At 38.9% G+C, this 25,212-nt stretch overlaps 1 protein-coding gene across 2 annotated transcripts in view; it reads left to right on the top strand.

The window, feature by feature from the left end:
- The window catches only part of fstl5 (follistatin-like 5), a 203,683-nt gene that overhangs the window by 114,324 nt on the left and 64,147 nt on the right, over positions 1-25,212 (top strand). For both annotated transcript variants that reach the window (XM_085284620.1, XM_085284630.1), the window contains exons 6-7: positions 2,838-2,958; positions 22,313-22,479. In XM_085284620.1, the coding sequence (XP_085140746.1) occupies positions 2,838-2,958; positions 22,313-22,479 (288 nt within the window). The remainder of the gene's footprint in view (positions 1-2,837; positions 2,959-22,312; positions 22,480-25,212) is intronic.

The raw sequence follows: 25,212 nt of genomic DNA, 5'->3' as shown, positions 1-25,212 counted from the left end.
CAGATTAATGCATGCAGGGTTTACAACTACCCTCTTTTCACATGAATAACACAGAATCTTATTTTGTTTGTGTAAAAAAATAGTAAAGGTGGATAAAGAGGAGACAGATGCAACTTTAAAACTTTTGAAATTGTAAGGGAGATGATGTGTAAATTGTTATGGTTATGAGGGAAGAGCAGAGTCGAGAGTGAAGGAGATGAAAGCACGTCTGGAATGCTGGAAAATGTTCACATACAGCAAGGTTTCCACCAGTGTATTGCAAGCCTGGAGGCGCAACAGGGGGTTAACTTAAGCATCCCAGCTGAACAACCTTTCTAGCAGGAACCGTATAGTTATGGTACATAATGTCTGTATTGCAAGAATAGGTTCCGTGTAAGTAAAAAAAAAAAAAAAAAGAAAACTCAGTGTAACTGCTAATTGTAAGACATATGTTCTGTCTGGGTAACCAGCCAATGTTCCATTGGCTTTGTAAATTAAGGTTCAATTTAAAACAGGCAGAAGCTGCAATCTCAATACACATATATCTGGTTAACCTATTGATGATTTGCCTCAGATCATTTAGCTCACATGGTCCACTGAACATGTGCAGGATATGTTACTGCTTTGTTGTTCTCTTTTTCTCCAGAGGAGTCACTGGAAAAACACTGTAGAAACAGAAATGGAGTTTATGCATCAAAGCCTGCAATTCCAACGCATAAAAGTCTCTTAAATGCCACATCACTCCAGGTGATGAAAAGACCAAAAAGCAAGCAAAGAAAGGAGCAATGAGTAAAGACTGTTTTTGAGTTAAAATCATCTTCTTTTTAAAAAAAATTTCTAAGCCCAAGAATGAAAAGAATGAAAATAGAAAATTTGTACATTGAATTCTTTTTTTTCAGTGATTCAACATTCAAATTAAAGTTAGGTGTAGCTCACATAGCATCACAGGTAACTCTTAAATTTTGGGCAAGTCATCTGGGAAAGGGAAGTGCACTGATCCGATGGACAATGCATGATGTATAAAGCCGTCCCTTGTGATCAGCATTTTGACAGCTGATCTAGTATGATGGATGTTTTACTGCCAGGGCCATGCAGAAGGTGTGGAATAGGATCATGTTTTTATCAGGATGATGACAAAAACTGCAGTATTTTGGACCTGTTCATCCACTGTTGTGACAGAACTTCATTGACTTTCAGTTTGGCTACAATGCAAATGTTACCGAACATGACCACAGCCTTCATAGACTGACACTTTACCTGAAGGAACTGTAGAACTTTTAAATATTAATCTGAAAAGCCAATGATTAACAAAACTGTCTACTATTTTGTAGTTTTGTGACTGTACGGTTCTACAAATACTAAAACCATTGTATTTGTTTTTCAAATTTAAACTTTCAATTGTTAACTGGCTTTGTCTGAGTAAACAAGATGGGGGAAATGGCCTGACATTGCGTAGTTTTTCCAGCAGAGGGCACTTTGCAACTTGGCTTTTGGCAACACACATGTTTGAAACACAGCAAGCATAAAAACTACATGATCTAAGCAGATTTGGCCAGTGTAAATCACTAAATAAATAACTATGTATAAGAAATGCTAGCAAAATTTTAAAATGGGCAAAATTTTAAAATCACCAAAATATCAATATTGGCCTTAACAATCCTATGTTTGGGCTTCGGTATAGTGAGTGGAGAATTGGAGAATATAGTTGATATCTGGGCCATTACTTCCTTTTTTGCGCATAATTACACGCTGGTCACGTCATCATTCCAGCACAGAGGTGGATTCAAACCCATCATCTTGTTACTGTGAGGTGACAATGCTAGCCACACAACTTGTCAAAGAGTAGATGCAAATAAGGTTAACGTAAAAAACTTAATTGACCTGAGATAGTACCCGATGGTTTCGACTTTGCATTTCAGCCAGTGCATTCCAGTTTTAGTGAAACCGTTTTCTTGGCAATTAGATATATGGTACTCAAATTTTCATTTTGACATGTGTAATCCAAGCAACACCTATTGTTTCTTAGATTTAAACCTGGGGTAAACAAATTTTTTTTGCATCAGTGGACAAAAGATCTATAATGATCTTACCACCTACTCACATCTTGCATCACTTGATCTCAGTAGGTCACATGATAGGGTGAGACAAGGTCTCGCAATGTTTCACCCGGACCTCTGCTGATGTCCTTGGCTCATGTGATGAGGCACATGATCAATAGCGGGTCAACAACCATCTTAAGGGACAACTCGCACTAGGGTTTAAATACCTGGGACTCTCCACCATTTGGTCTTAGAACTGAAGAAGCTTCTTGGATGAAACGTCTTTAAGACACTTAAAGAGGTCCAGTCGCTTTTCTTTCCAAGCTTCTTAAATTACCATGACCTGGATGATTGAGAACCTACACAGACAATCCATATTAGCCTTTGTTTGCCTCATCCCACTTAAAATGGACTTAAAGGCAACTGGACATCTGTCCCTCTACTGTGTTCAGCTTATTAGGATATACATGTCTGGTGGGCTTAGAGCAGAAAGCAAGTTTAAACCTACACAGATATGTGTTAAACCTACACTTCTCTGTGTAGGTTTAACTGTGCTGATTACTCACTGTAGACTGAATAAGCAGTGCCATCACTGCTGTGGTTTACTTTAAGAGACATCAAATCCTTTGGTGGAAAAGAAAAATGTTATTAGTCAACATCTGGCTGATTTGTTTAGTGGCAACATTAATTGCATAGAGGTTTTGTTTTATTATAATTTCTGGAACAGTACTGAAAAAAACCAACAGACACACACAAACAGAATTAAAAAAAAATGCTCTTAACCTTCTTTAACCAACGATTGATGTATTCTCATTGAAGGTCATCAAGCAAGAAGGTCTATCCAAGGACATCTCTGAATGCACATTGTTTGACTTGCTGAAGTACAACGACGTGAACGATGATGAGCACCTTACAAAAGAGGAGTTCTACACAGCCTTTGGTGAGGATACAGTTTTGTTACTCCCATCGTCTGTTTACATTGTTCAGTAAAATATATATCAGATGTGACAGAAATGTATTTTTAAATTTGCAGTTTTAGTCAATACTAAATAATAGCTCTTGTCTTTAAAAAAAACTATATTTTAAAGTTGATGGTTCATATTGTCCTAGTGTTTAAACATTACGACAATGTTTACAATGGCGTTCTTTTTACCCAGTTGTTAGTTAATTGATTTGGAAAGTAGTGCAGTAATTATGAGTATTATGAGAAAACAGAGAGTAAATTGAAACCCTGGAAAAAAAAAATCTCTCAGATGCCACGACATAATTAATGTGTATACTCATATTTCATTGATACTGATGCTCATTTCTTCTTTATTCTCCTTTTAATAGCATAAAAGTATAGAATAGCCCTTTATTTGTCCTTGCACACTTACAACAAGTACACATACAACTGTGCTGGAATAAAAAATAAATAGTAGACAGCAGGAATAAATGGCAAATAGGAGAAATATATACAATCAAGAGGGATGTATACAAAACAAAAGAAATATATACAAAAATAGGAGAAAGGCACACATTAGAGAACAATGAGTGCAAAGCAAAAACGTAGTCTGAATAGAGTCTGTGTGTGAGGTAGAGCTGGGCGATATGAGATTTTTTCATATCACGATATGTTTTTTTCATTTCAGGCAATAACGATATCTATCACGATATAAGCCAAATAACTATATTTGTAAGATTTAAATGTGCCGTTGCTCACAAGTAAAATGTGAAATAATCAGCAGCTTGTTTTTATTTAAATATTTATTTCCCATAATAAGTTCAACAGGGTAGATGTACTTAAGGAACATGAGACTTTTTCAGATAAATAAAGGCAAATATTGCAAACTACACAAAAGGCAGCCACTAAAGCGTTTAAGTTTCAAAATAGAACAAACGAAACAGACTAAATTGTCAATTCCACTTAGAAACAAAATATTAATTCTAAAAATAAATCTTAGTTTGTTTTACAGAAGAACAGACAAAACTGACTAACTTTTGTCAATATCAAATAAACTGAGAACTAAAAGGAAATTCTCAATCTCTCCTTGTTGTATAGCTGAGCTTTTCAAACAGTTTTAACAGTTACTTTAGTCTGACAAAAGCCGAATGATGAATTAGCGCTTCCAGTCAGAGACTGAGGCTACGTCCACACGTACACGGGTATTTTTGAAAACGGAGATTTTCCGTTTTCGTTTTAAAAAATAATCCCGTCCACACATAAAGGGAGAAATGAAGGAAAACGCTGCTATGAACATGCCAAAGCAGCAGGTGGCGCTAGATTCCTAACCGTGCAGAAATGTTGGCCAATCAGAAGTCTAGAAGCCTCGGTGGGAAAAAGTAAACAAAGCTGGGGCATAGAAGCAGAACCGAGTCGTATGTGTGGAGGGACAGTAACTGTGTGTATATGTAAGCATTTAAACACTGCAGAGAGTAGAATTAACAGTAACAGTATTGTAGAAATTCATTTCACCGAAACAATAACGTGGCGCACAGTGTGACGCATGCACCAGTTTATTGTATTTCCAGACTTGCTTTCGGCACAATTTACAGTGCACGCTACTCTATTTTTTGTCAGACTTGAAATAGCCGAAATACCTTCACACTACGGAACTTCTATGGCTCTTCCGTTCGACAATCTCTCCGGCATTGGAACCATCATCTGTTTTCTCTTCGGTCACGCTCGGTTGATTTTTCTAGTCGGCACACTCATTTCCTCCATTACGCGCTGCCTCCATTACCCGCTGGCTGCTTCCCAAACAAACACACGTGCGGCTTGGCACTTGTGCTGTACGTAACAAGTCACGCGACGTGACGCTGCGGCTGTGATTGGTTCGGCTCTGCGCTACTTGATTTGGATTGGCTGACCTTTTTTTTTTTTTTTTAAGAGGACAGGAGCGGCGAGGTCTATCGCGATAGCTTAATTTCTCTATCGAGTAAAAGGTTTATCGTGATACATATCGTTATCGTTCTATCGCCCAGCTCTAGTGTGAGGGGTCTGAGTGATGAGGGTTCTCAGACCATGGCTTAGATTATTGAGGTGGGTGGGCAGGGGTGGGTTGTCAGGGATAGTGTTTATTGAAAGTCTGCATGGCCAAGGGGAAGAACCTGTTTACGAGTCTGGAGGTGAGGGACCTGATTGACCAGAGGGCAACGGGTCAAAAAGGTGGTGAACGGGGCGCACGGGGTCACCTGTGATGGTTCTGGTTTTCCTGGGACATAAGCAATTTTTTTTAACGTGTGTAAAACCTTTGGTCTTCATAAAAGAAATATGATTGATTGGTAATTGTTACGTCCCTCTGCAGCTTCTAATCGTCTCAGTGTTTTCAGCTGGTGCTAATTGGCCACACCTAGTCAGGTGTGGATAAAAGCATACCTGAGGCAAGCATTCCGGCAGTGCACTAGTCTTTGCCTTGGTGGCACCAGCCATTTTAGCCAACCTGGTTTTCCATTTTAGGATGAAACCTCTTCTCACCCACACTCTGTTATTCATCTCCTTTTTTTATGTTGCGGCTTTTGAGCCGGGTCGTAACAGTAATTTATTTCAACATGTGAACAATATACAAGTACATTTAGAAAAGAAAATAAGAAAGAAAAAATGCTATACAAATTACATACAAAAAAAATGTTCTGATTAATTTACATGTTGAAAGGGAGTGGGAAGAAGTAAACACTTATTTAATCCCACCCCTTTGCCATAAATTATCAGTTAATATTTAGTCAGCTTCCTTACTGATATAATTTGTAATAAAAATAGTGAACAGATTTCCGATATACTAGATACTATAATATCACATCATGAGTTTTTTTTTTGTTTGTTTGTTTGTTTTTTTAAATGGAGACATTCACTTAATTTAAATATTTTCCTTTTCTTTATAGTTCGAGAAGATCATATTTTTTTATAACTCTTTTTGAACAGTTTTATGTATGCAGTTAATTAGGCTTTGCGTTTTTCTTTGAAATCTGAGAAGGACCTAACTTGTTATTAACATTTGAACTGACAGCCTGTTTCTGTTCTTTTGGCCATTACAAAGTTAGGATTGTGGTAAACCTTGAGAAATATGTGAGGTCTTGCCAAAGTTTACTCACTGAGACCTGCAGATTGTTACCAACTGTGTTGTACTATTGAAGGAGTTCAAAGTGGAAATGGTTCAAAAGAAAGCAGGTCACAACTTCTTAGAAACAGTAGTTCAATCCAAATCTCCATCATTAGGCAGCATAAAGACAACAGGTGCTGTGTGATATCTGAGTCACACTAACACATGTGCACCAGTTTCTGTCTTTTGTTTCCTTCCTATTCACGGTTCCTCCCTGTCTGACATTTTCAGTCAGCTCAATATCCTCTGACAGAATATCTTCTGACATTTGGCTGGCTTGACACATTTAGCAGAGGGAGAGAATTCATAATCAACCTTCATCTTATCAGCCCTTTGTATTTGAAGCATTTCCTAGAGGAGACCAAGAAAAAAAAGTCACAGGAGCAAATGACAAAGTGCAAGAGTCTCATCTAGTCTGCTGGATTCCACATCATACATGAATGTGTGGGAGAGAAACCCCTTCTGGCAAGTCACAGAAACACAGAACCCCATTCTTTGAAGAGTTGAGTTGCTCTGTCTCTTCCTTTTTTAGGTTTCAGAGGATTCTTTTTTTCTCAAGTTTCCAACTTAACTGCTCACAAGGAAATAGGATATTTAATGTGAGTAAATAAACTCTGTGATGGAGTTTCTTTCAACCTGCCTTACTCCTCTTTTAGACTTTTTCATTTTTTTTATCCTTGCATGCCACTTTATGTTACTATTTAGCGACAGCGGATAATTATCCAAGTGCAGAATTAATCTTTGGATAAGCTATTTTTTAAGACGCTTTACTGGAAATTGCTTCTATATTGATGTTAATAGTTACAGAGGCAATCAATAAACAATATGCTTAGCACAGCTGAAGTAATGTGTCTTTGTCAACAACTCAGGATTTCTGAGTATATTAATATAGAAAACAAACAGAAATAAATCCACAATACTTTCAGTGGTAAAAGTTCTCATGTAACATACTCATTTTCCTGTGTATATCTCAGTGTGAGATAGAAATACATATAAAGCAAAAAAGATTTTTGTTTTTTTATTCCATCCCATGTGGGCAGTATCAGGTTGCTCAAAGGAATTCAACTCTCTTCACCGAACACTCAATATTGAATACTTGGTTTACTGACGTGCATTACATACCTGGAGGTCATGGTAGTACTCAGCTTGTGCTTCTTCACTCTATTCATGTCCAAACCTGTTTCTCTCTCCTAAATACTTCCATCCTTTCAAGATAGGCCCACAGCTCAGAAAGAAATGATGATAAAAAGACCAACATCTCTAGAGACTTAACAGCGTGACTGAAGAATTTAGTTCTCCTAATTTCTATGTAAATGTACTTATCTATCATATAGTCAGTAGAGAGAGGTGATAGTAACTCTAGTGTAGTATAAAGTGTCTTTCTTCTAGATACTGACCAGAAAGCCAACACCCCAATCCACTGCCATTCCTTCAAGTTGAGAAGCAGCGAAGTAGTTAATTTTATAGAAATACATCTTTCTAACTATGGAGGAATCAATAAGGGGAGCTAGTATTAAAATATTTAATCACAAACATTTGATGCAAACCCATCGTTTTGTTCTGTAAGCAGGCCTGAAACATGACAAAAACCGCTCAATTCAGAAAAGAGCTTCAAGTGCTACTCCTAGTTGGTGTTTAGGGAGTAAAGGTTTAAAACCATAGGCAGTATAAAAGATAGATGTAGCAAACGTGACATCAGACATTGGTATTTTGATCTTTTGGAGCTGGATCTGACAAGTGAAGGATGGATCTGGCTATGGAACCTTACGCTTATTGGGTAATGACTTGTGAATATCAAGTGGTTGGTAAATGAGGACATCCTCCTTTCTCATTTTTTACAGAGTTCACAGAGCAAGGGAGCCAAGGGTCATTTTCACGTTGATCTTTATACAACTGGTCTTTTTGCGAGTCTTTTAAGTCACTTCCATTTGCGCTTTACTTTTCAAACCTGAAAACCTACATCCATCTTTTTTGCAATGTAAAACCAAGTAACATGTGATCTACTACAGCAGATTTTTTTTCTTTAAGCTTAAATGCGACTTTGTTAGTTTGCTAAGTAATTTCAAGGTGATGTTGCGTGGCCTTCTAGCTTTCAGTCAGCGTCAGTAAAACTGGGGAGATCAACATATAAGTATAAATAAGTGTATATTTAAATAAAATTCATCTCAAACTGAACAAGTAAGATATTTAAACAACCTCACAGAAAAACAGAATCTCTCTTTTCACACCAGAGAGAAAAATGTGTAAAACCAGACTGGTTGGCAAGTGATTGCTGGAGTTAGGTTTGATTGCTAACTTGCCAGTTACACCGGTGTAACTGGAGAGTTAGCTCTGAAAAGCTCTTTGCAATTGCTTTGATTGGTAGAAGATTGTCATGGTGACAGTAGTCACCCTTTTTCACCATTTAATAAAATCCAGATTTGAGGTAAAAAAAAAAAAAAAGTCTTGTTGACTTTTGAAAAACAAAACGTGGGACATGTCCATTATACTGTGTCTTGAGACAAGGGGGATACCTGTTCATTCAACTGGGAAGACAACCCAGACTCCCCAAAATATATATTTCAGGTAGATCACCAGGCTGCATACTGTATTTTGCTCTGATGCTCACAATCATGCAACATAAACGCTAATTGGAAAAGCATTATTTTTTTATAGTATATTGAACTTACTAAAAACACAAATCAATCAGTTTTACTGAGCATGGCTAATCTATTTTATTACTGCTGATAGTGTTCTGTCTGTGCACAGGTAGAAAGCAGCTATATAATGAAACATACTTAATTCTTTTCTTCTTCTTTTTTTAATCTGAGTGGGCTGGTGCGCAGCTGCTGATAATGCTGCAATAACAGGCATCTCCAGTATAAATCTGAGTCAGAGCACTGAACATTTATTTCAGTGACTTGTAGGTTGTAGCCTGATAGAGCCTGGTCACAGAGCTTGGGGTAAAACTACACTGTAAAGTTATAGTTTCTCACTTCATTGCCAACATAATATCTATGCAAATACCTTAAGCGCTATCGTAAACTGAGCACGATCATAAAGTAAATCCGTTGGCTCAGTGTATCCAGAACTATGGTGTGGCTTGGAAATGAACAGCAGTAAAGGCAGAATGACTCTCCATGAAAACGACACCTGTCTGACTGCTGCGCTAATAAGGACCCTTTGCACACCTTTATGGAATATTCAAAGTATTGCAACATTGTTTGTCAGGACAGAAGATAAGATTCTAATGTCCATGCATTATTCATTCCTGCTTTGCATACACTGGAAGGGGGTTGAGAATCAATTTGCTTCAGCTAGCAGTAAGGAAACTGTCTGGCAGAAGTGATGTCTTTTAATTAGATGATGTTACAGATATGAATGATGTCTGCCATGCTGCTGATAGTGAGTACCATGTCATCGTTGAATAATTTGGTGAATGATGGCTCAGTGCATCATGGGTAAATAGATAAGGTGTCATCTATCACAAAGTGTCATTAACTTTTGGCGCACGAGTGACAAAATACATTGCACAGACACTGAAGCACCCGCATCATGCTCATTACCAGGCACCTTGATTTTATTTTGGGGTCTCATAGAAAAGTTTTACATGCTTAAACTATGTTAGTTATCTTTTACATACTGTACCACATCTTGCCATCCTTTATCTGCAGCACTCAGTTTTAGAGTCTGTTTCTTTAATATCTGTCTTCCAAAAAGCCCAGTCTGCTCTGATTCATTTTGGCATTACAAAAAACTCAACTTTTTGATTGTTTTAAAATGCTGCAACTGCAGCAAATAGTTTCATTCACATAGTGATGGAGACAGAAAAAGACCTGAACTACAAATGAGCTGTTTTAGTCCAGCAGCAATGTTTCCTTTGAGAGAAGAAGACTGTTTAGCATTGGCAGTGCTCTTTTACATGTGCAAAATGATATATACAGTAACATCTGTCATATTAGAGTAGAGCAAAATATATAAGGAATCTTATAGCAATACAACATGAAAATAAACTCAACTATGGTAAATATACATGTCTCACTAAATACGAATGTCAAGTCAAAGTCATCTTTATTGTCAAAAACCATATGTACAGATCAATGTGTTGTAACAAAATCTATAATACAGTACATACAGTAGTTATACCTGCACTATGGCATTTGTTGTAAAGTGCAAATTTTATGCCATGTTTAGTCAGTATACAGTAGCAGCACTTGAATTATTTTATTTTTAAAAGAAGACGCTGCTGCCTGCACATGTGGCAAATGTATCACGCTTGCTACTATATATGTAGTTAGTAGGATACTTTCTGCTTTAATGCTAAGTCTGATACTTTCCTCTGTGGAATAGTAGAAGATAAATATTCCCCGTATTGTGGAAATCCATCTCTTTCTTTGCTTTACTCAAATTAAACAACTACCAGAAAGAAAAAACCTCAGTAAGCAACTGAGGACAGCAGAAGGTGCTACGCCAATTCAAAAGGCACATAGAAAAAAGTACTACTGTAGACTTTTTACACTCTTTTGCGCACTTGCAAATAAACTTTTGTTGTATTTAAATTCAGGAACCAAATCCACAAGCTGAAAGAATGGACAGTGTCTAAAGGGTGGTTTAAGATTAGCCAAGTCGGGTGCTTTTAGATTGAGGGCTTTTGAAAGCTGATGCGTGCAATTCACACAGAGACTGAATCCTTGTGTTAGTGAGCTTTTTAAGCTCTTTGAAGTTGGCTGTACAATCACAATGTGCTTTGCCTGTGCACCGCACACTTTAAATGTTATTAGTTTGGGAACACCTACTGAATGCAATCTTGAGGCATACTGCTTGGCAGACAATAGTGAAAATGAATTTGAAAGTATTTGGAAAGATCTCTCTGGATGAATGCAGCCTGAGGCAAACTTTAGTTTGAAAATCTATCTCTAACAAACCCCCCTCTCAGGTCCATAGACATTATACAGATTTGAGTCCCTTTCTTACATTTCAACTGTAAACTGTATTTGCCCTACTTTGGGTTATCAGAATCAGAATCAGAATCAGAATACTTTATTGATCCCTGGGGGAAATTATTTTTTGTTACAGTGCTCCATTTTAAACCAACATTAAGACAAGACAGACAATACGCTAACTAAGAATAGTACAATATATACATATATATACATACATACATACATAAGTCACTTATAAATAAATATTTGGAAAAGAAACATCCTGTTAGCATGATAGAAATAGGTGGTTTATTTAAAGAATGTGGGATGCAGTATGTAGTTAATAGAATATACAATATTTGACTGATTCATAGTAATGACATACTCCAGTCTCCTTGGTTATCAACATATTGATCTGAACCATGACACCTGCTGACAGAACACATATCCAATATAACCACCTCTTTGATTTCTGCTGAGACTAAAAAGCCTTGGAGTGCCCGCTGGCCTCCTGAGGGATTGGTGGGAAGCTAAGATGGACTGTAACGTGAGCTATCATATATTACTCTTGTGATCCTCACACAGAAAGAATTTCTACTGTCTGCATCAAAACACATGATGTGTATTCATGTAGGGGTTATCCACCATATCCAACTACCTACAGCATGATTTTTCCTGGTTCAAAATGAGCCTTGGGCAGCTGACTGCATTTTAGCACGATTGATCAGTATATAGTTAAGGCAATAAATCTGTGTTACTTTAACAAAAGCCTATTTCTGTCCACTTGTTAAACAAAAGCGTTTTATATTATAAAAACATTAAAAAAAGAATCCAAGCCTGGTTATTGTGCTTTGGGGGATGGTCAAAATTAACAATACATTTTTCGAGTGCAAGAATAATCCAGACACATGTTAACACACCTGAAGTAAGCTATGAGTGCGTTTTGTTATATTAGTGCAATATCCAGTTGTGTTCTAAGATAATGCTGTGGTACTATATGGCGGGGCGTGGCCTGCAGTGCCGTGCAGGGAAGGCGTACGCACCTGCACGGCATCTGCAATCATGCCTCGCCGACTTAAGTATTGCACCGGGTCCTGTTATAGTGGTTGTTGTTATGTTGAGCTGGCAGTGGGACAGCTGCAGCTCAGTGTGTGGATGTACAGCAACCGTTTTTGAAATAAAGTGTGCTGCAAAGCATAAATATGTCACCGGGTCTGCCGTGGTCATTCACATACTGTAATATTTTGCCAGCCGTAGACATTATAAAAGATGTAATTACATAATGTTATATATTTTTTTCTGAAATCTAATTTTCAATTCAGTTAAATTTTATCGACATAGCATCACATTACAACAAATCAAAAGGTACTTTATATACAGTGCATCATGGGAAGCACCCGGCTGCCTAGGTCTATTCCAGCATACCTAAGGCAGGATTTAGGGTCACCTGATCCAGCCCTAGCTATATGATTTATCAAAGAGTTAAGTTTTAAACCTAATCCTGAAAGTATAGAGTGTGTCTATCTCCTGAATCCAAACTGAAAGCGGTTTCCACAGAAGAGGGACCTGAAAGCTAAAAGCTCTGCCTCCCTTTCTACTTTAAAAGGAACCACAAGTAGGTGAAAGGCACATTCTCTATATCGGTCATATAGTATCAATAGGTCTAGATAAGATGGGGCCTGATTATTCAAAGCTTTGTGCGGGAGGAGAAGGATTTTATTTATCTGTTTGAAACATCGAGATGAGTGTTTCTTTCATTAGTAGAGTCCAACCCACATCAGATTTTTAAGGCAGAAAATTAGTGACTTAAAAATATATCAGCTCATATTTTTGTTATTTTAGACACATAAAACATGAATAGCCTTCCGTAATATCTGTTATGTGTAGTTATTTTTGAATCCTTAATAAGATGAGTGTCATTTAAAAAATAATCTTGTTTTTTTTTTTAACTGAGTCATGTATTACTCCTTACCCAACTCTTTACCCAACTAAGCTGGTTGTTGTGTTGGTGGCATTCCAAAAGCTTGTTACCTAAAGGGAAATTGCAGAGTGGACTTCTTGGTTTAAAAAAAATAGTTGTGACAAGGACGAGTGTTTCAGTGAAGCCGCTCACTTAATTGTTATAACGAAACATTGCTTGTGTAATACCTTTATTTTTTTGACCCAATGCCATGTTCCTTTTTTTTTCTTTGCTGTATGTTGCCAACCAAATATTGTCAGTGAATTTAAAAAATATAAATCAATTAAAGTTAACCTAAGTTTGAGCAAATACTAGATTCACTTGAGAAACCATTTCCAATTAGCTGCTAGAGTGAATGCTCAAACTTATTAGCCTTTTTAAAATTGATTTGGAGGAGCATAACAATTCTGGCTGTACAGTTGTGATTTCCTTTTGGTTTTTATTAATTATCTTTTCTTGTTTCTTTTTTATTATAATTGTTTTTATTCACATTCTTTTTCTTTTTAACCTAGTCCACCTCTAATCATGTGTTATCCCACGCGTGGTGTAATACAGACTTTGCCAGGCTTGAAAATTAGTTGACTTACACCCTTTACTTCTCTGAAGATTATAATTATAATCCAAACCATCAGCCAGGCCTCTTCTAGGAAAAGCTGCTTCCATTAAGTCAAGTTTGCTGTTAATCAGCACCCATGGTAGAGTGAGAGTTAATGGATAGTCTGACTGTTGCTTGTCAAAACCCCTGCTGAGTATTTCATTCAAGTGCTAAAATGGTTTCATAACTTGTGGCTCATTTTCAAACATGTTTCTGCTATATCTCCAGAATTTATTAAAAGAAGAAGTTGATGTACTTTTTAAATTTGAAGTAATCCTCGAGTAAAGTACTTTTTAGTCCATTAGTGTGGTATAAGGCAGCACGGTGGCACGGTGGTTAGCACTGTTGCCGCACAGCAAGAAGGTCCTGAGTTCAATTCCACCATCAGGCCGGGATCTTTCTGTGTGGAGTTTGCATGTTCTCCCCGTGTTTGCGTGGGTTCCCTCCGGGTACTCCGGCTTCCTCCCACCGTCCAAAGACATGCAACTTGTGGGGATAGGGTAATTGGATAATCCAAATTACCACTAGGTGTGAATGTGCGAGTGAATGTGAGTGCGAATGGTTGTCTGTCCCTGTGTGTTGGCCCTGCGACAGACTGGCGACCTGTCCAGGGTGTACCCCGCCTCTCGCCCTATGACAGCTGGGATAGGCTCCAGCGCCTCCCGCGACCCTGAAAAGGATAAGCGGAAGCGAATGGATGGATGGATAGTGTGGTATAATTTGTCTATGTATGCGCTCCCATTGACATGACTCATCACCCTGCAAACCAACACTGTGGGGGGACAAGCGAGACCAGCCCCCCCTGCCACCCCAATACATTACCAATTTCAGTATGAGCTTTGCAGTTTCACTATGCTGATTCAGTGGGCACAAGGTACTCAGTAAGTTTACTTGTGAAACATGTTTCTCCATGGCAGCTAGTCCTGTGCACAACGAGGTTGGAAACAGTGGGGTTTCAATGAATTAACTCTTCACTACTGTTCATGTGCCACTGATGGGTCAGGTTTAAATTCCCAGTGAGGAGAAATTTCTTACAATAAGTTCTACAGCTCTCTGAGTGAGAAAGGTTCAACTTGCTTTTCTGGCTGTCAGGAATGTTTCAGCATAAACGGGTTGCTGCATTCATTTGCTTCTCTCAGCATTTAACATCTCCTGTCATCTATTTGAAGGTGTAGGCCTGGCTGTAATGTTGCTGAAAAACTAGCAGAAACCAAGACAGTTGGGTGGAAGTGTATACTGCCCCTTTAACACACAAACTGGTGCCTGATGTTTGTCAGTAAAGTGCATCAGCACATACTGGAGTCAGCAGCATTAGTGGCCTAGTGGCTTTTATATTTAAGAAATAAGAAGTCATTGAAATATAGCCTCTCTTATGCTGTAGCTTAAGTGCCGTGTGATTTACTTATAGCAGGAAGATGGAGGATTTTTTTCATTACTTGTTTTCCACAAGGTAGCTGTGATAAAATTAGTCCAATTAGACATCCTCTTAAACTCTGTAGCATACTAATGCAGGCCGTCCCTCAGGATCTCTACCAGCAGCTTGGAAACAGACTAGAGGCTGATCAGCCAGAGGTAATGCACTCACAAAGGCCATTTGTGACTGTTTTAAAGCCATCCTGATGTTTAGAATGTTCGTGGGAGGAGGGTTGAAGGTGATAATAATAATATTCTCACCTTTTACCTAATACCTGTAATTTTTTTTGCATATTTAAGATGGTTTTAGCAAGCTGCAAAAGCACAGTTATTTATCCTCCTTCACAAGATGGTGAAAGGTGACACGAGATGCTGAGACGCCGCCCCTATAGCTGTGCATTATATAATCATCTCTTACAAGCACAGATTCATCATAAAAGGCAGCTCGTTGTTCTTTGACCTGAAGTTGAGCTGCAGTGTTTTCCATGTAAACAAACCCAAATTTATTATTTATTTTGCAGAATTCACCTGTGCAAACGTTAAGTACAGCTGCCTCTGACAATATCGATTACAGTTATCAACGTCTAAGCTCAAAAGATCTGCTCAGAAGATCTTAATTACAAGTACGTGATGATGAGTTAACAAGTCCCATGTCTGCATCTGTTTATATTTTCCTGTCTGCTTATTCATTCTTTGAAAAATTATTAAATAATTTCCCCATTTTGCATAAAGAATTAAGGACAAAACACAATGAAAAGCAATTTTGGAAAAAGCAAGGCATCGCATAAGACACAGTAATGAAAAGCAGCTCTGGTGGAATAAGAAGACACTGCTACTGTGTACACATACTTATTAATATAAAGAATATACTGAAATAAGAGAGCCATTATTACTTCACATCCATCCATCCATCCATTCTCTTCCACTTATCCAATTCAGGGTCGCAGTCTCTCTCCCAGCTGTTTTAACGTACTCTCGGGACAGGTCGCCAATCTATCTATGGCAGTTTGGTGAGAGAACTGTAAAAAAATGCTTCATAGTGTCATAATATAAATATTCTGTGTAAGCTCAGCCTTTTTTGAGCTTACGTAAGATTGTTTTGGAATAATTGGTTTTTATAACATGCAGTCAACTTCTTGTAGGTAATCTTGTAAGCTGTAAATTTCTTCCGACTACATCTTTTTCTCCCCTGAACAACAATTATGGTTATGTTAAACCTTTCATTTGTACTCTCTCACCAAGTTTTCCCAGTGATGTCAAAAACTGCTTTTTGGTCTTCACAGCTAGGTTGTTTCTGCATTACCAAGTAAGGAATGAAGGAAAGGCGCAATGTTTCCCTGTCAGCAATGTGGGTTTCTCTTAATAAATGCATAAAAAGTCACCTGATTAGTGTTTTGTTTCTTATTATACAGGGAACGATTTATTTTCTTTAAGTAGCGCAATAAGCCACAGCAGTTCAACATGAAAAGCAAAACTACGAATCTTCTTTGGGAAAACAAAGGACATGGGAATGTTTCACCAGTCAAACTATTTTCTGTTTCTGCCAAACATCCAAGTCCACAGAGTCATTCATGCGCTATATCAAAAACACAGAAGCAGAGACTCGATTCTTCTTGCTTTGGGAGAAAGTTTGCACAAATCAAGTCAACCATCCAAGATCAGAGAGCATTCAGATGAATGTGTATTCTGTTTTTGGGGGGGGTGTTTTTTACCTTTGAGTCTATGCATATGATCTATGAATACTGAGCATCAGGGAAAAATACTTTTATCTCCTCTTCAAAATGTCAAACTCAAAAGCAATTGGGGCTACACAGACGTTCAGCTTTGGTAATATTGAATGTCATTAGGATTGAGCGAGGGAGTAAGTTAGAAAGGAATGAAAGACTCGGTGAAGAAAGACAACTCGAGTGAGCATGTATTTGAAAAAGAGGGCGACAGAGCATGATAGAGGATGGAGTAAGAGGGTTGGCTAAGCAACCTTGGTGCAATTTATCTTCATGCAGCTGGTCCTTTGCAGCGTCCTCTAGGCAGAGCCTATTTTCCCTGACAAGCTTGTTGCCTCCAGTGCAATAGGTGATTTACCTTGTGCCGTGCCACTGACCAACATCCCCTTCTGAGAGCAGAGGAGAGTAAATCAAAAGTCTGGACCTTACCGTTAATCACTAATTACAGGTCGAACGGTGAAGGTTGATCCTTCTCTGGGGGCTGAGTCCCTCAGGCCTCAAATCAGACCAAAAAGAGGAGCCGGTGCCACTTCCTCCACTGATAAATCTTTAACACAGGAGCTCCTGCACGCTGAAGGCTTTCAGCTGGCTCTGGCCGCCCAGACTCCCCTTTCTCTGAGGATTTTCTCATTCGGGTCGGATCCCTTCCCTTCCATCCCACCCTTGCTCCACCCAATAGCTAAAGCTTGCCTGCCTGTCTGCCTGCCCACTTTCTTCTTAAAATTCTCCCTATACCTTCACAGATTTCTATCCCCCTGGGGATCAGCAGCAAATCGAGTTTGTTGCTTGCAGCGTATTCCAAAAGCATTACGATACAAGGGTGCTATAATTGAATGGTTAGGGAGGACATTATTAAAGGAGATTTTTGTCAGTGTATCCACCCACCACCACCTCAGCACCATGTAGAGCACCAAGTAGCTCCTTGATCTGCTGGCTATATTGTTATCAGTGTCAGGGTAGGAGGAGGTATGTGGCCACGAGTGACTGAGGATCCACTTTCCTTAAATCTTTGCTTTCTGCATGAGGGTCATGTTATTGTGTTTTGTTTTCCTTGCTTTGTTTTTCTTCTTACTTTCCCAATTATGTTTTCTTCTGGACATTGTTAATTTTACCTGACACCTTGATTGCTTCATTTTGGGTTGCTATGACTATAGTTAATGTAACATGAATTTGGTAAAAGTACACTCAGACTCAGCCCATTATTTTCTCATGAACTTTGATTGAAACAAAGTTGAAGTAAAATAAATAACCATTTATTACAGGAAGGATAAACGTAAACCAGACTTACCAAATTGTCAATAAAAATAGAATGCAATGATCTCTTAAATTGGGCAGCACGGTGGCACGGTGGTTAGCACTGTTGCCGCACAGCAAGAAGGTCCTGAGTTCAATTCCAACATCAGGCCGGGGTCTTTCTGTGTGGAGTTTGCATGTTCTCCCCGTGTTTGCGTGGGTTCTCTCCGGGTACTCCGGCTTCCTCCCACCGTCCAAAGACATGCAGCTTGTGGGGATAGGTTAATTGATTAATCCAAATTGTCACTAGGTGTGAATGTGCGAGTGAATGTGAGTGTGAATGGTTGTCTGTCCCTGTGTGTTAGCCCTGCGACAGACTGGCGACCTGTCCAGGGTGTACCCTGCCTCTCGCCCTATGACAGCTGGGATAGGCTCCAGCGCCCCCCGCGACCCTGAAAAGGATAAGCGGAAGCGAATGGATGGATCTCTTAAATTATTAATGGTAGTAGTACAAAGAGTACAAATCAAATGTTTGAACTGATAAATGTCTGTTTTAAGCATATATAGTCATCTTAAATTTGCCTGCCAAGCATTTGAAAGAAATTTATGACGGAAGGTAAAAAACCAGTGGACAAATTGTGTGATTCTTAAGCAAAAACAGTGACACACACACCCCCAAAAAAACCTCTTGTGGAACATCTGAAAAGTAATAATTGGTGAACCTGGCAAAATGTCACCTTGTCTCTTAGATACTAATAGCTTTAAAAGCAGAAGCAATTCTTCCATTTTGACAACTTCTAAGTATTTAAGGCGAGTGACACGAGCTGGAGCTGCTGCTTCAGTTTTCATTGATATAGCCTGCAGTGTTCTTAAGAAAACACAATGAGGGTGCAATAGGTCAACAGTTGCATCAGTAGCACTTATTTACAGGGTTGTGCACTATGAGTTCTGCTGTAATGTCCTCAGGCTCTTGAGAGAGAGTATATGGCAAACACGACCAGTGCCACTGGGTCGTTGTGTGCCCGCAAACATCACAATGGAAACAGTTTTTTTGGCCTTCCTACACAATCTTTACTGTCTACCAACCCTGCGCCATACTTAGGGTCCTTACAACTTTGTCTTATATCCTAAAATAAAGGGGGCGACATAAATTGTTATGTTAGCAGACGTTATATGCTACCTGTGGCAGTGGATCCACTTTGCTGAAACATGAAAAAATACTGAAGAGGTGAGCTAAAGAGAGCAGTGCATCTGTAAGCCCTGAAACAGTGTTTCCCTTGTTGACCTGAAGTTGTCTGTGTACATCAACACTGCATAAAAAACATGTCTAATGAGCTGTTATAAAACTAGTTTTTGCTCCTAAATGTTTTTCCATTTCCCTTCAGTCATTATTATTTATTTCCATCCATGACAGCTCTCATATCACCCCCGCTGACAACTGTTGTCATGTCTTTATTACATTGAAGCAGTTCTTAATTAATCAAATGTGTTCCATCAAATGACTGTCATATTACAGTGTCCACAGGGGAGATGTTCCAATCGTTTATGAAGCTGGTTATTGCTTTTCATATATCATTTACACCATGCTTTTTCTAAATCAAAACAAGTGGCAGGTTTATTATTTATTTCCGTCGAAAAAATACTGTCTGTGCTGGGCATCACATGACATTTTATCATTAACCAACAAAAGAGACTGACTAATGAGCAAATATGTTTGCTTTTTAGGTTTTAGTTTGAATGTTTTCTTTTCTTTTCAACTTCAATATTTGTGTTCAAGATCATTTGTTATTAAGAAGGAAACACTTTAATTTTCATCTCCTAGGGGATTGTCGTGCTGACACACATAGGAATATAACAAAATAAAAAACTATTAAGAAATCTAAAGTTTATCCTTCAAGTTTATCTACTGAAGATAGATAGCAACTACTGTTGCCTTTATCTTCTACATCTTTACTATCTCCTCTCTCAGCCCTTGGTATACCTCTAGGTTTGCGAGTTCCATCTTCCTGAAGTTGTTATGACAGATTTAGCTGACCATGTCAGCTGGGTATTATAGCTACATGTATCACTATGGCCTTCTGTTTGTCCACCACTACCGGTTGGTTAGCCATCACCAGTTTATTTACCTTTATCTGGAAGGCCCACCAGCTCTTAGCTTGGTCATTCACAACCACCCTATGGGGTGTATCCCATTTTGTGCGAGGAATTTCCAGGCCATGCTCCGCACAGATGTTCCCGTATACTATGCCAGCCACTTGTTTATGGTGTTCTGGTTATATATAGACTTTGAGCATCTTGCTGTTATGTGCTGAATTGTGTCAGGGGCATCTTTGCACAGCCTTCACTTCGGGTCTTGGCTGCTGTGGTGGACCCTAGCCTCTATTGATCTTGCGTTGAGAGCTCATTCCTGTACTGGCATCATTAGGGCCTCTGTGCTGTCTTTCAGCCCAGTTTTGTCCAGCCATTGATAGGATTTTACGATATCAGCCACTTCTTCCATCTGCTGGTGGTACATGCCGTGCAGAAATCCATCCTTCCATAATGGTTCATTTTCTTGCTCTTATTTCTTGGGTTTTTGCTATCTGAGTTATTCTCTAAGCACATAGGTCATCTTCCTGATGTAGCTAAGGAGTCTTTGTTCTTTCATCTATCCAATGCATCTATTCAAGCACAGACTAATGCAATAGCCTAATGGTATACGGGTCACTGACTCACTCCAATGAGCTATAGTGGTAGTCAGTGTTTTTTTAATCGCTTTTTCAGCAGTTGAATAAGAAAAAAATTTCTAGAAGAAACTGCAGCCTTATAAATTACAGCAGAGTTTGTTCAACACTTCACTAACAGTATAATCATTTAAACTTAGTTATTCTTCACTCAGAAGAAAGGGCTCTCATTAATCCTCTAATTTTGATGTAATCCTAGCAGTGATTTGCCTGGGCTTAAACAGGGTTTCATTGGGCCAAATGTGAGATTAGAAGTCTTAACTCAAAGCTTCCCACTGAAAAGAAGTATGAGTTTTCACGCGGTCTCAGTGTGATTAGCTTGGATCTAACACGCTAGCCAAGTTCACAGTTCAAAGACACAACAAGTGGACCAAACACAGCAAATGAGTGAGAAGGTTAAAAAAAGCAATCAGCAGACATTGGTAAAAGGGCCACAGGAGTCATGCTGTAATTGAAGGTGTTCTCATCCTCATTCTCTGGGCTGTGACAAGTGAACACTGTTGGACCTGCTCTTTCATTAGGTTTTGTATTTCATGCCCTTAGGAGCAGAACAAATTGAGTCTCTGTTTCCTTTTGCTCCATTGCTCATTACCCAAGAGAAAGATTAAAAGGCATTCTTTCACAGGCCACATTACATAATATCAGCAAAGTTGGACTGGAAATTGTACTTGTTGTCTCTTCAAAATACTGGACGCACCAAGGCATTAAACAACTTCAGCCATGGTGACCTCTCGCCAAGCTACCCGAATCCCGATCTGACTTACTTGCAGTATTCTCTCTGTGTTGGTCTCATCATCATCAGAATGAGGTTTTAAACACTTTGGTGTACTGCAGAAATACTGAAGCGAGCAAAAAACTAACTCTGGTTGAGGTGAGGGGTTGTGTTTCTGTGGGGAACCTCTGTGAACATAGAGAATTTTTTTCTTTTCCTTTTTCTTTTTTGATTTCAATGTTACTTTCATCAGAAAGTGTGTACTCCTGGGCTTTTACAACAGCATGGAGATGTTTTAAACTCTTAGAACACTGAGCATGTTAAAAATATTCCAGCTTTAAGTTACAAAGCACCACGCTTCAGTTGAGATTTTAGTAGTCAGCCGACGAGTAGTACTGGTGCCTCCCAAGAGTGTCAGGTTTGTTCTTTTAGCTAAAAAAAAGAAATACATAGTGGTGGACACAGACTCTGCAGAGAGGCTGATAAAGCAGAACTTCCATTAAAGTATCTTCACATAAATTATGCAAAGTGTTTACAGAACGTTAAACTTAATTCCCTCTCATTACTGTGCAAAATGCAATAATTGTGCTGCCTCTGTGCATATTTAAAAAAAGAAGTGTCTCCCGCTATAGCACGGTAGCAACTAATTGAGACACGCTTGTATTGTGTGTCTTATTTTTATGCTTCGTTTTTATGCTTCAAGAAAGATGTGAGAAATCCATGAATTTTGAAACATCTCAGTGGGTAAATTGTGAGCCATTAGAAGAATGAAAAGCCCGTGAGTACTCAATGCAGAAAAAATATAGGATGACTGAGTTGAATCATATTTTTTACTGTTAGCCTTCATGTTCATAGTTTAGAGAGGCTACTTTTACTCAGAAGGTTAAATGTATCAAAAATCATAAATTGAGCCAAAGACAGTCACTCAAACTTTTCTGTTTATCTCATCAACAGATGCGTACCTGCTCACCCTTCCAGAGGACCAGAAAGTCAGCGTGACAACAGTAACCGTGGGCCAGAGTGCTGTGTTGACTTGCGCCATCACAGGTGAACGGAGACCTCCTATATTGTGGAAGAGAAACCATCAGGATCTGAACTCCTTGAATCTGGAAGATATCAATGTAAGAGCTACCTGTCAAAACTGCCTTTAATTTATTGTTTCTAAATAGATGCAATCTAGTTAGATGTGCATAGAACTTTGAATAGTTCTAATTATTGCATTTTCACAGCAGCAAGTCTCACCAATTTGCAGTTTTTGCAGGGCTGTCACTTTTTTCCTTTTGGAAAAAAAATTACACAAAAAAAATCCCTCCTATATTTTCTTCTCATCATATTTCAGCTTTATTCTTTTGGCAGTGGCTCAGATTGTCAGCGCATTTTATTTGACTGTTGGCACTGGCTTTGTATTGTAGGCCTGACAGTAATCCGGAATGTCAGTTTGTGTTCCTGGTGTCTGTGTTTAGAGACTGCTGGGAGGGGCTGGGATTTCAGACAAAGACAAAAGATGAAGGGGGATACCGAAGGGGTTCAGCCCTAGAGGAAGGACCTACTTTTACAACTTGGTGAAAGACTGCGTGTGCGTATGTGTCGGCGTTTTAATCTGTATGCACGGCCCCAGACAGCCCTCTGTGTCACTTTCATCCACATCAAAAGGAGCACGGATACTTAACGTAGCGAGATACACAGAGAGGTACAGAGGCAGCTCCTTTGCTTTACCCTTTTCCTCTCCATGTGTCTGGGCTGACCAAGATGAGTGTGATACTGCTGTGCATAATTAAGTCAACACTGTCGAAGAAGATAAAGGGAAACCCAGCGAAGCCACTAATGTACCATTAAATCTTGATGACCCTTAAAATGAGTAAGAGGCGCCCAGCTGTCGCCAGTCATCCTTGGCACCATCAACTGGCTTTAAACTAGTGTGCTGGTGCTGGATGGAGGTGATGTGCAACTATTATAGAAACTTGTGCCAACCCCATACGTAAGTCAGATTTTTTTCTCAAGAACGCTTGAGAGGATTTATGGAAGTGAAAAAAAGTGAAATGCAAGTTTTTGTAAGGTCAACCTGGACTTTGATCTTTTTCATATGTCTTTTTCAAGAACTGTTTTACTGCTTTGTTTTTTGTTTTGCAAGATTCAACAAAACCATTTTTTGTTTCATCTTCTTATTTTGCCTGAAGACACGGCAGAGTTCAGCATCTCAACGAGAGGTGGTCTTTGTCTGCTTTTCATGCACTGTCATCCGTTTCCACAGTGACCAGTATCAGATCTTGCCCAGGTGTAGTTTCAATTCAAATGTCAGCTCAGGGATGAAAGCTTCTGCTACTGAATGAGGTTCATTATGAAGAAATGCTTTCTCTGGAGTTCATCAATAGCTTGGAAAAATGACAGCATATAGACGAAGGAATAAAAATGACCTATTTTAAAACTGTTGGGCATTGCTATGATTTTACATCAGAACTTAGATGAAAAAAAAATCTCTCCACCTTTTCTACTCATACATTTTTTTCCCATTATTGTGAGAGCAGGGAGGAGAACAGGCTGTGCTGGTAATCAGAGTTCTGCCTTTTGTGGTTTGCAAACGTCTTACTCTTAGAGAAAGCATCAAAATTTGATGTCCGTCCACAGAACTCAAGGTTTGAGTTGCACATCATGGAGAAAGCGGAGTTGACAGTTTGCATTTTAATTAACCCTAACCCACTTTGGTACCCCCAGGGCTTCATAGTACTTGTGGTAAATGTTGACACATAAATTATACTCGCTATGCCTCTCGCTCTATGGTGCACACAGCCTGTTGGGTTGATGCCAGTGCAGCTTCATGAAGTGAAACTGAGTTGGACAACTACAGGGACTAATCTGGCACTTCATACTGAGAGAACTTGATCTAGTCTGATCCTCGGGGTATGCGATTGTCAGATTAGATTTTTTTTGTTGGTACCTAAAAACGCCCAAGTTTACAACCTCTGCTGTTGCTCAGATTACCTCTTCACTTACACTAAACAGTGTCAGCAAGACAGTCAGCATGAATGCTAACAGCCTCTTGCTTTTTAACAGAATACTGTGTGAAAGCCACGCAGCATCAAGAGGAACTACCAGTGGAACAGGCGCAGCTCATTCCAGATTTATTTTTGGCCCTCAGACATCCAGTCAATCATTGTTGTTCTTTCCAGAGAGGAGAATGGATTTTGCCTGCATTTGGCATCCACAAGCCCTTTCCCAAATTGCCTTGCAGACAATTTCTGTATAATTGCTGTCTGTTAATATTTGTGAGCATCTGATGCCAGCCTTAATTGGAGTTATATTCCTGTGAGTACACATGGGAGATTTATGCTGTGTAATCTCGCAGGCCCTCCCAATTTTAGAACGTTGTTATTTTAGATTTTTTTTCCCTCAGACTTAGTGAATTGCACATTAATCCCAGCGGGGCGCTTGTATCCTGGAGTTCAATAGAGCCTCTCTGAATTCTGACAAAGCAGCTTACTGTAATTCCGTGAAGTTGACAGTTGCTGGCTATTGCATCATCATCCAAGGCTGTCAGTATTTCAATCCTCCCTGAGTGGCCAAGCCAAAGACACAGTTGTGTACTGTGCATGTCTCTGTGCAAGAGTTTGTGCGTGTACCTTCGTATTTGCTTTTGGGGATGATGACTCTTTGGTTTTGGCAAAAGTTCAGATGATGACATTTTTGTAATTTTTCAAAAGTTTGAAAATCCATCTATTTAAAGGAGTATTTAGAAGGGATTTGTATACAGTATTTCTCAGCAGCTTTCAGAGTAGTACGTCCTACTTAAACTAGTGCTTTCACAATAGAAACATATCTCATTAGGACCAAAATCTTTGATCTGAATCATAAAAAAC

The sequence above is a fragment of the Mchenga conophoros genome, linkage group LG2 (genome assembly GCF_057382185.1).
Source record: "Mchenga conophoros isolate Kocher_MC1m ecotype Shallow Benthic linkage group LG2, M_conophoros_male_GT1.1, whole genome shotgun sequence".
Lineage (NCBI taxonomy): Eukaryota > Metazoa > Chordata > Actinopteri > Cichliformes > Cichlidae > Mchenga > Mchenga conophoros.
This window is presented reverse-complemented; position numbering and strand designations above follow the sequence as displayed.